At 39.8% G+C, this 12,306-nt stretch overlaps 1 protein-coding gene across 1 annotated transcript in view; it reads left to right on the top strand.

Moving 5' to 3' along the window:
• The window catches only part of LOC135260818 (gamma-aminobutyric acid type B receptor subunit 2-like), a 98,061-nt gene that overhangs the window by 15,007 nt on the left and 70,748 nt on the right, over window positions 1-12,306 (top strand). Inside the window, exon 2 of the mRNA XM_064346436.1 lies at window positions 11,769-11,906. Within this exon, the coding sequence (XP_064202506.1) occupies window positions 11,769-11,906 (138 nt within the window). The remainder of the gene's footprint in view (window positions 1-11,768; window positions 11,907-12,306) is intronic.

The following is a 12,306-nucleotide window of genomic DNA, read 5'->3' as shown; positions in this document are numbered from 1 at the left end:
GGAAAAAACAGGGGAGTTAAGTGACTGTAAATAAATTCAATACTGGTATTGACCTGCTGTAGGAATGAGGTATCATTCTCTTGGGTGCCCTCCTGTTTTGAGTTACTTGTGTTACGGCCATTTCTCTTAGCTTCATCTATTTTAGATGCAATAAACCATAGGGATTCAGTGTAGCACAGTGCTTAAGTGTGAGTGTGTATTGCATCGCTGAACAACTGTGATACCGAGTTGTTTATAGAAATGATGGACTGCACAAAATCTTCCAAGCTGGAGGAAAAAAATGAAAGTAATACACTGACATTTCTCTATGAGCCAGAATCAATGCCTATTTTAGGAAGGTATTTTTTCTGTTTTAGTAAAACTGTTAAATATAATAACATTTTATAATTTACAAACAATTAATTGCAAACTTACTGAAGCTTCCATTTTGTAGGGCATTGGAATTGCGAATGTTGTGTGAGTTTGATTATATTTTTGAGCCTTACCACCCATGGAAGTACATCTGAGAATAAGTCAGTACATCTGTATCCCAAACAAGACAAAACCCAAAACCAAAACCCCCAGGCCAAATTGACATATATATATATATATCAGTACATAAAAAACAACTACACTTAGTATCTGAGAACAGATCTAACACTTAACATGCTTGTGATTCTGTAGTGGGCTGTGTCATTGATCTTTTCGATCTTCAGTTACAAATGTTGGGTCCATCTGGTCATCACTCCTGGGGTTATTTTATTCTGTTTGATACTGTGGAGTTGTGAACGCATACCGAAGGGTATGGCAGTAGCATAAAAACCAGAATCTGAATGTGAGTCCTGCAGGCTACCCAGCTGGCTGCTTAACCACTCTGTCTGCTCCACTGTGCCTCTATGTGCCTCAGTGTACCAGGCTGCCTGCGCAGAGCTTGGGCTGGTACAGAGAGGTTACATAAGGACACTCAGCAGCAGAGTTCTCAAGAGGAGCTCATCCACACTCTAATGGACCTAAAATGCCATTCCCAATTTACATCAAAAGAGCTCACACCTTTCCCATGCATATAAATGTTGAATACGGCAAGCATGTTTCCAGCTTTCCCCATGCTCCGTGTGAATCCATTCTGAAACGGTTTTGAATGCAGCTGCCTGCTCAGTCATGTGTGGTGGTGTATGGGCTGATGAGAGCGGTCCACCTGCATGTTTCCTCCCTTCTGTTTTATTAAATATCGATGGACATACAGTGCAGAACCTTCTCCAGTCAAGCTTTTTTTTTTTTTTTTTTTCTTTTTAGTTTCGCTGCCTCCTGCTCCCATTCTGTATAGTGGTACTCATAATGTAACCAACCTCATGAATGTGACATAAATGTAATGCATCATGTCACAATATTTTTAATACCTGACACTTCTTAGGCAAGAGGGTGAAAATGACTGGAGAAAAAATGTGTGTTACATCAGCTTGTGTTTTCTCACAGTCATTTGTAACGCTGTACTACACTGTATAAACAGCACTTGTAAATGGATTATTTACCTGTCTAATTAGGACTGGAGTTTGTGTGAGTCTAGTCTCGCATAGCCAGACCTACCTCCACACTTCGTGTCAGCGCTGTGCCAGCACTGGAGAAAGGTCTGGCTCAACCCATTATCATTCCGGTATAGGGGAAACAACGCTCTGGCTTGTTTGTATTTCTTTAAACCAATCACAATCGTCTTGGGCGGCACTAAGCCCAGGATGCAGCGATGGTGCCCTTGCAAAAATGGTAACACGCAGATAGCGGAAGGGGAGGAGAATTCCGACTGAAATAGTCGGCCAATGGCAGGCTTATACCCACAGTCTATATTCTGTGAGTCAGACTAGTGTGAGTCTAACAAAATACAGTCTACATTATATGATTGGCAGGACAGGCTTGTCCCTTATTGCTTGTTTCAAACATTTTATTCTTTTAGCCCGGCACCTCTTCCTTTGTGGTGAGTGACAGCCTGACTGAGAGGGGCAACAGTTTTGCTTCAGCAGCAGAGCCAGGGCACCCGTTTTACATTGTTTTCTCTCACACATTGGCATTCGCCTTCTGAAGTTCTGTTGGAATGGCCCACCCACCTCCCTTTCTCCCAAATTTTTTTATCAGCACTCCCTGCTGTAACCTCCACAGTCAATTTGGGAGAGTGCAGACAAGCATGTGCTGTGATGTCAGCAGCTACGTCTTATTATGCTGCAGCTCACAAGCTGGGCTCACACAGACATGGGTCAGAGGAGGATGTGCAGCTTAACAGATGGACTTTAGGGAAACTGGTCGACCAGCTGGGGTCGGTGGTGCATGATAATACACTATAACATAACATAACTTGCCATGTTATTATACACTCCATCAGTGAAGGAATATTGAAAAGAGAACAGCAGCCTGACTACCCAAATTAATGTGCTTGTAGGACTATTAATGAGTAAATGCATCATCGATGTGTCTAACAATTCATGAAAACACATCTTGTGAAGGGGCAGATACTATTATTTTTTTGTTTAATTTATGCCACTCCTCTCAAATATGTACTGATTTTAGATGGACTTCAGTGCACAGCTATAGGCATGGGCGATGTATTTCCTTGTTATCAGTGGAAAGTGTGACTTGTATCCACTCACCATTTTAAGTCACTAATATAACAAAGAAAATCTATGATAAGCTACAGTACAGTAATTTATTAATGAAAAGGGATGCCTTGTGTAAACTAATGGAAGGCTTCCTTGTATTTGAATTTCTTTAGCTGCCTGTTGCTAGTTATATTACAACGGTAATGAAGCTGGACTTGACAGTGTGTAGGACCCAAGGTTTGTACTGTAAGGATGTTGCTGCATTGTGTGCATAGTTCTACAGTACCTGCAGCTTTATTGCACAACCCACATCCTCATAAATATGTTAAAGCACTGTCTCCCTTCTGGACAACAAGACATGACAACTGCAGTTTTTTGAAAATAACTACATTCACTTCAGTTGGATTGAAAGCTTTGGAGTCGATAGTTTGAATGAAGTCTGAGAAGGCATAAGTCAGGTGAAGGGGCAGGGGGCATGCTGCAGTGGGGCTGTTGGGCTGCCACTCGGCTCTCACCAAGATTCATTTCATAATTTTACTGGAGGAGTTAGGTCTAGAACTGTGAATTTAAGCTCTTGACTTAGAGGATGTGTCTTTAAGCCTTCAAAGGAAAGAAAAATCAATGGTTTGTGTTTGGCGTGTATTACTGATGAAAAAATGAAATAGAACTGGGGAGTGAGAACATCATCAAAACGAATTTTTTAGAGTTTGGGCATATATGCCAAAGGCTGGGTGAGGGTAAAGAAATACCCCAAGATTCAATCTGAGCATATGATGGAATTTTGACATTTTGTTGAGAATAATCACACCGCTACCCACGACCCATTGCCTTCCCAAAATAGCCATTTTTCAGAGTGGCCCAGACTGCCACTGGTGTGACAGGCTCATTTGTATCCGGAGTGCTCCTAATGGTTCCTGTCAACCAATCAATGCTGAAAACATATAGAGCACAGCTTTGCTTGGGTAGACAGGTTTGTTTATAGAGCACAATCTCTTCCATGACTCCGTTGGCAGGGATTGGAGATTTGGCATCCTGGTTGGATTATGTTTGTTTTTCTTTTTTTAATCGGGGGCAGCCGTGGGGGGGGGGGGGGGGGGGGGACTTGATGATGTTATGCTTTGTCCTATTTTTCACTGGAGTTTACAAGGAAAGTATTATTTGTTTGGAAGCCTACATATCTTTCATGGAGCTAATATATCTATTTCTGAAATAAATAGTCACTGGGGCTCCTTTATCCATTTGAGAAATAATGGCACATATTACTGCCTCCTCATTTTGATCCCTTTTTCTTATCATAATTTGTTTCACATTAAATATCATTACCACTGTTTCACACATAATTGTATGTATAGACACTGCATATGGGATGATAATGTCTTAAAAGAATGTATTGTTAGGTACATATAGCCCTAACCTAACAATTCAGTTTTTGCCCAATTTGATGTCTCTGAGACAGGTTGACAGGTCCTATAAATTCCAAACCTCCAGTGTAGGCCCCACCACTTCCTCCTTCTTTTGAGAAAATGTGTTTTCTTTGTGCCCTGGCCTTGCATCAAAATTAATTTCCTTTCCCAGACATTCGTTCTCTGTAGCCATGGCAACACCATTTCAGGCTTTGGCTCTTGACAGTATGTGACAGAAGTGTCCGATCACGGCTTTTTGTGAAACATTCCTTTAATCGCTCATGCTGGAAAAAGGCGAGTTGAACATTTTTCAGGCTTGTGTCTAGAAATTAATCGTACAAAAGTAAAATAAAATAAAATTTAGAATTTCCTTTGTGATCTGCTGTGGATTGAGTCAGCTGAAACCTCTAAGTACCTTGGTCAGTGAGCCAGGACTTTTATTTGCATGCAGTTGTAGCATTGTGTGACTGCCCTCTGATCGATTTCACTCTCTGAATTTACGGATGGTTCATACATGTGCAAGGTACTCTTCCATGTCCCTGTCTTTGGCGGTCTGTTGTTCATAATTACCTGTATGCGCTGGCCCTTTAAATTCCCTCATGGTTCCTGGAGTCCTGAGCAGCCTCACCAGCATTGCAGTGTAAATGATGGCACTTTTGCATAATTGTGCGCCCGCCGCACCAGTTAACGGCAGCTGTGTTTTGCCAGAAGGTACCACTTCATTAACACTTCATGCGGGACGCCTCGTTAATTGACATTATCACCGTTTGTGCTAAGGAGGAAGCTCTCTTACTGCTGAAAAGAAAAATAAAACGGGCAGGCCTCTTATGTTACAGGATACATGTGTAGAGCGGAATGACAGCGTATAAAGAATGAGGTGGACTGTAATTTAGAGCTGGATGGGCAGAATCACATCTCAATCACTGCACTTGTAGTGGGTTCGTTTGGTAGTACAAGCAAGCAGTCTCCCCTGAAGAGTGAAGGTGAAGAGTGAATGGAAGCAGGAGAAAATACCTTTGCAGAAATGTTACCGTTTCATTTTTTTTGGCAAATACCCTTGGCCTGGTGACTCTGAATTATAAGTAATTTGTTCCTCATACTTGTGAAGGTTACTGGGCACAAAATTATCAAAAAAAAAAAAACAAAGACAAAAAATATATAATAATATAAAAATAAAACATGAAACATTACTTAACTGCTATAGCTTATGTATCCGTGATTACTGTGTATTAAAATCTGAGAAAATTGTAGTCTATGTTATGGTGTGTTGTTAAAAATCATAAAAAACCAACCAACAATCAAGTGAACTACTAGCCACAAGCTGCTCTTAACTGAGGGAGGTCAAAAACAGATTGCTCAAACTTATCTAACATTACATTATTTTTTGCCCAGAAAATTTTACATGCAACATTAATGAGCACGCTAGCAGGCTTAAGGTTCATTCATATTCAGCTTTATTATCCCCCTGGGGGAATTCTTGATACAGGCAAGTGTGTACATAAAACCGTAAAACCAGAAAAAAACATATAAACACAAAACACAGGAAAGACATAACACAATAAAATCACAACACAGCCAATGATCAGGCTATAAGAAAGCATCATACTTGCATTCAAAACATCAAGAGCAGCAATAATAGTAATTGAGTAAATTTTAATGACAAAATACTAGTACTGAGATAACTACATCTGTGTAGGTTTGTGCACCAGTAGTAAGGTTAGGCGTGTCTCCCAAGGAAAACCTCAGAGAATAGATGGGGAGAAGTGGGTCTCAATTCTACTGTCCCACTCCACCCTCACTCTCTCCCAGTCTCTAAACGCCAAGTGTATACTCCTGTTTTATTGGTCACATCTTCTCAAGTGAACTTTGCTAATGAAGTGTGTGATAGTGAAACTTAAACTGGCCTGGGACGCATGGGTTTCAGAGTAAGCGACCTGGGGATGTTCTAATCTCTACACATCTAAATTTTTATTGGTTAATGCATTGTCACTCGTTTTCTGAATCCAGTATGAAATTATAGAGCGGAGTCTAGCAGTCTGACTGGTGCCAGCCCTCAAGGGGAATAGCAGGAATTGCTACCTTGTACTCAAAGTGGAAATTCCTTTCCATGCACCTTTTTGACCACAGTTTTGAACTAACAATGGTCCATGAAAAGGAACCCATTGGAATTTACCTATTGGCTAAAATGGACTATTTATGAACTCAAAAGAAAATAATTATTTTATTAATAAACACAATCAGATTTAATCAGTACAATTACATTTGTTCAATTTGTTTTGGGCTAGCAGAGAATACATCGATGGCCCTGATGACCAAACAATGTACATAGCTACTCCAGGAGACCCCCCATACATACAATCACACATGGATTTGAAACAATGAAGGTCATCTTGTCCCTATATCACACAGAGAAGATTCATAAGTGATTGAATTGAGGGGGTATGATGTGAAAACACATCAGATCTACCCCCCCCGCCCCACCCCCAACATTCTCCCCAATACTCAACTACTTCACTTACTCCATTTCTCTTTTCAGCCAATCTATAAAGCCAGTTAGCAGTGCCTCCAGGGATTGGCTGGAATCATAAGGAGTGCTATTGAAAATGAGCTGAGGGGAGTAAGTGATGGAGGTTCCAACCACTCTAGTTTGCCTGTAGCAGCTACAGTTTTGAGTGTCTGCTCTGGAGCTCTGTGCAAACTTAATAAAACAGTTTTTTCGTTTCCCCAAATAAAAACAACATAAGCTTTAAAAACATTTTCTCCTCACTGAACGGTGAGTCAACCGTGGGGATTCTTAACCATGATTCACAAGAAACAATCACTGACAAGCAACATTTCAGAGTAGGAGCAGCAGCAGCTGTGTGTTTTTTAGTCTGTAAAGTGCATATTGAGCTAGCAAGATTAGCTAGCTAGCTGTACCTAACATTATCTATAACAGTCATTCCAATTCATTGTTAGTTTGACAGTAAAATACTTGCATTTTCTCAGGATGAAAAAAAACAGCTGTGTCTCTGAATCCAGCAATCTATAACAAGATGGCTCTTTGGATCGATAGTTAATCATGGAATGATTAGATACAGAATAACACGCTGACTTGTGTTGATGGCTGATGAGCAGAACAAAGTGGCAAATGAGAGAGCCTAGATAAGCAGTAAGAATAAATAATGACGACTTTTCGGTTGCAAAATTTTCATCATTTCAGTTGCACGCAGAATCAAGAGAGAATGGTTACATTTTTTACTTGTTTAAATGTTTCAAAAAATGTAGTACTACACCTTTAACTTTCAGCGATGGTCCTTTCAGAAATGGTATGATGGACTCATTTGGTATGATGTGCCAACATGACATTAGGGAATACAGATCCATTTACATTTATTTGTGGTTTACCATCGCTAATGTCCCAGGAGGGCTTTAAGAGGTATACAGACGTGACTGTTGGTGACATATTCAAATGGGGGAAAAATATCTTATTCCTAACGGTAAAGCTTTACACAAATGAGGAATTATTGCCGGAAGAAGATATCATCAGCCTACAGGACAGGACATTTGCACATAAATTATAATATCACAGCAATGGTATTTCTAAATGTTCTTCAAAATAAATTGGGGGGGGGGGGGGGGCAGGGTTGGCTGGAGCCGATCTTAGCGTGCATAGGGCAAGAGGCAGGAATGCACCCTGGACAGGTTGCCAATCCATCGTGGGGCATTAAAATGAAATTCCGATTACGAAAAGAAAATAGAACAAGAAACAAAAACATGCATTTGTCTTTTTCTATATTTATGATAGAAACATGAAGGTGACTGTGCACTTATGGTACTCTGGAAAAGCCTGGAAGATATACAGGATTACAGTAGTTCATGAATATGTTTGTCTGCCCCTGGACTAAATACTCCAGCCTCTACAGCTTTACATCTTCCTTGGAAATCAAAACCATTTACTAACCTATACATTGGGAAGTCCAACTTATGCTTTATGAACTGTTGAAATTTTGTCTGCCTCAGGCAATCATTGTTATTGTGAACACACACAGAAGTAATTTTTACCTTCTATGGTGGGATGTTTGGTCAACCTGCGCCCAAGGTTATTTACCTGACTGCATAAATTACATTTGATTGCCTATGAAATGCAAGCAATAAACCCCACACTTGAGAATAAAATTGTCCATTGCATATTCTGAATCATTACAAAGCTTAGCAAACACATTTACACTACCAACATAGCCAGCAGGCTGAGAACTAACTCCAGCCGCTACAGACAGCACTAAAAACTGTTAAAGTTGAGTATATACCAAAATCTGTCTTTTAAATGTTTAATTTCCCACAGAACAGTATCTACAGCCATGAATTCTGGAAACAATATCAACGCAGAATCCTGCCCAGTTCCTGTGTTCCCTAATTATAAACAAATGAGGCACTCAGCAATGATAGTTTATGACTGAAGGCTCCATCTTAATGATTCAAATTTGCTTGTGCAAAAAGCACTAATGATGTGAGGGTAGAGCTGTGTGGGTAATGCTCTGCAAGCTCAGAGACTGTGGCCTGCCTTTGGCTGGAGTAATGGACCGTGCTGTTAAGCCAGCACGGACGTTCGGTATAGAGGGAGAGAGGGAGTAGACACACAAGCAGCAGCACATCCATTTGAATGGAAAAGGTGATATCATATCACCCCTCCTAAGGGAGTATGACTGGCTTTCCAAGAGGAGGATTTGTGGTTTTAGCTAAGCTATCTGTCCATCAGTGTGCTGTTTTGCCAGTGAATGCAGCGAACCGATGTTCCCAACCTGTAGCAGACCTCCTTATACTGCAACCATTATGGGTGGCTTTGTGCCTGCAGTGTACACAATGACCTGGGATGTGTCTGAGCTGCTTTGCCAGAGTCCCTGAGTTTGACTCCTTGGAGCATGGCAGCTGGCTTGCCCGGATCGTGGGCTGTCAGCAAGATGGATGGGACCTGAATGAACTACAGCTGGACCAAGTGCAAGTTGGCTAAAGCCCGTTACTACCTCCCACTGGGAGGGAAATCACGCTGATATATCTTTCCTCTATTTGGAAAAGGTGAAGGGGCATACATTGTCTCCAATTCTGCAGAGATGCTGTACAGATTCACTGATTTTCAAACCATTTGCCTTTTACCTGGGACTACAGTGTTACAGATGTGTATAACTGGGCATTAGTTGTCATAAAAACATACTATAAGAAAGTAATTTTTCTGGTCAAAGGACACAACAGATTTCCTTCTAGGGGAGGTACAGTAATTATAGACTGTCACACATATAGAGCTAGACATAAAAATACCTCATACACAGGCAACATTTTTGTGTTTAACACTTTTTTCCGTTTAGCGCTTCCAGTAATATGGTTGCAATGTCCATAAGTGACTCTCAACACTTATATAACGTGAAACTTCATAAAGGGTATATGTGAGACAACAGCATTTTCATCTGTAAACATCTTAGCCTACAGATATTCTGGCCACAATGAAAAATACAGCTATTGACACTGCAGAGAAACGCATGGCTTTTTTTTTCCAGACGGCTCTCTCTCCCAATCAGACTCTAATTTGTGCCCCCAATTCACTCCTACACTCTGTGCTTTTGAATAGATTTTGATTAATAGCCCCACAAATGCAATACCCAGTGACCGCTAAATATAAGTGCCAATGCTAGACCTCTTCTTTCAGTTATCACCAAATTGTCGCTGGTTGCCATAGTGATGTGGTCAAAGCCTACAAGATGGGAGTGAATGCCCTCTTCATAAAGGAAAATGTCAGAATGCTGCCAGAGCTTCAGGTGGTTGATTGGCATTACTTGATGTTGAATACAAAGCTGAAAGCAATAATGAGAAAACTATACCTTAACATTACAATAAGTATTTCTTCTCAAGTTATTATTTAACTTGGTAAACATAAATATAGTTATTTATATTTAGTAGTGTATTCTCTCAATTCAGAATGCCAAATCGGTGAGTGTTTGTACTAATTGTTGCAATCTCATGTGTCAATTCAGGAGAATATTGACAATCAAGCATTTTCCAGCAAAACGTGTGATGTCATGCCACTGGTTCTTTTGACTGCCCACTAGTTCAATAGCTCACATCAAAACTGAGCCAGATTTCTCTTTATGTGTAGCTTGTGCTGTGAGACTGCAGGACCCCAAGCAGGACTGGTGTGCAATGAGACATGGGCTATGGTCCAATTAAAAAATATGGCCTCGCACACATACACTCAGCACTTTCACTTGGGAGAACCCCTTATAAATCCTGATCTTGGATTTACATTGAGTCTAGTCCAACCTGTTAACAATGCAAAGGAAGTATGTGAAATGTGTCCCTCTGTCCTCCATTTTGCCCAAAGGATCTGGGTCACAGAACTGCAGACGTCAGGCAGTAAAATTGCTCAAAATCATCTGTACCTCCAGATTTCCTATTGGCAGTAAATCTATTATCTTACAACAAAACATGCACAAATGGACAAACTATTTACAAGAGAAACACTGTTTGAATTTATTTATTTATTAATTATTTGTAACAGGTTGATTCTTGTCAGATGGGAACCACAGTATAATTCAGAATTGCTAGAATTCATTTTAAAATAGAACAATGGACAGTGCATAATATGCAGACCTTATTTTTATTTATATCTGACCATAATTACAATCATCAATGTTTAATACCAAAGATGTTGGTATTAATTACCATGTTCAGGGGTATGATGGCAGTGCCCCTTCTTGGAACTGTTCTGAGATGTTAATGTGGACTCTGTGCATGACTGCATGTGTAGTGGTGCTGAATGGTGTATGAGCATGTGACAGTTTGCTACAGTAGATGACATCATCCCTTAAAGCCAGGACAAGTATGATTAGTTCCCATAGTTACAGACTTGGAGCTTTTTCCCAGTAAACTGATCTTCTAGCGCATCATGCAGATGGAGTGTACATGCAGAAAATCATTCTCTGTTCAATAACACTGTTAAACACTGTTAAATTTCATTGGTATACCTAAAATATTCATTTCAGTTTGGTGCACCTATGTTTTTTTTTTTTTTTTCTTCAACTGAAAATTTTTAGGTTCATTCAAGTCATTCAAGAATATACAAGAAACAAATTGAAGTAAAACATTTAGGTTTACCAGTGAAGCATTTTTTCAGTGTATAAACCAGCAAGTACATGGGAATGTAAGGCACGAAACAGAACCTTGTGGGCAGAATAATTGATATTGTTGTATTACATTTTTTGAAGCAATAGTTTCATAGCCTTATGTAAGTAGAGGACAACGTCTCTGCCCTAAATGCTACTGTTGAGGTTCCCTGGAGTGTTGACATGCCACAGTGAATGATTAATTAGCCCCACAGCAGCTTACTGGAGTGTGCTTGTGTGTTGGAACAATGTTGTCTCAACGCATTCAAAAATAACTATATTGCTGACTCCCTTATTTGCTTCTTTGGACACCAAAAGCAAATGAAAATTAAAGCCTTAATGTGATCAAGAAGCGATCAAATTAAAATAAAGCTAGTCAGTATTTCAGATACTTCAAATTAGGTTGACATTTAGCTAAAGTTTGCATGTGTGGAGATGTTGTTTTATTACAATTGCAAGTGCACAGTCTGTAACTAGTTTTTTCTTGTTTTCAATATTATTATTATTATTATTATTATTACTAGTACTACTACTACTACTACTTCAAATACTACTGCTACTATCATACAGTATCTTTTTTATTTTTCGAAATGTTTTGTTGAGATATATTTCAATACTTAATGCAATTTGAAATCAGGATGTTAAGTTTTTCTCCATATCTCTCCCCACAGTGTGACAATGCCAAAGGGCTGAGAGCCTTCTTTGATGCTATCTGCTTTGGTCCGAAACACCTGATGATCTTTGGAGGGGTGTGTCCTTCTGTGACTTCCATAATTGCAGAGTCTTTAGAGGGCTGGAACCTTGTGCAGGTAAGAGTCTCTTGGGATCACAAACAAAATGACCAGCTCAGATGTGCTCATTGATTTTTTTCTCATAATAACAATTCTCTTAAATATATTTTTGATTGTTTGTATATTTAGCAATCTTGTGAAGCCATCTTACACAACATGGCCAAAAGTATGTGTACACCTGACATCCAACATCTCATCCAAAATTATGGACATTAATATGGAGTTGGTCAAACTTTGGCTGCTATAACAACCCCCACTCTTTTGGGAAGGATTTATACTAGATGTTTGAGCATTGCTGCAGGGATTTGCTTCCATTCATCCACAATAACAGTAGGCCTGGCTACTTAGCTTAGCTTTCCAATTCATCCCAAAGGTGATTGCATGGGGTTGAGGTCAGGGCTCTGTGCAGTCCAGTAAT

This window comes from Anguilla rostrata, chromosome 1, assembly GCF_018555375.3.
Source record: "Anguilla rostrata isolate EN2019 chromosome 1, ASM1855537v3, whole genome shotgun sequence".
Taxonomy (NCBI): Eukaryota; Metazoa; Chordata; class Actinopteri; order Anguilliformes; family Anguillidae; genus Anguilla; species Anguilla rostrata.
Note: the sequence above shows the minus strand (reverse complement) of the source record. Positions and strands in the feature narration are given on the sequence as shown.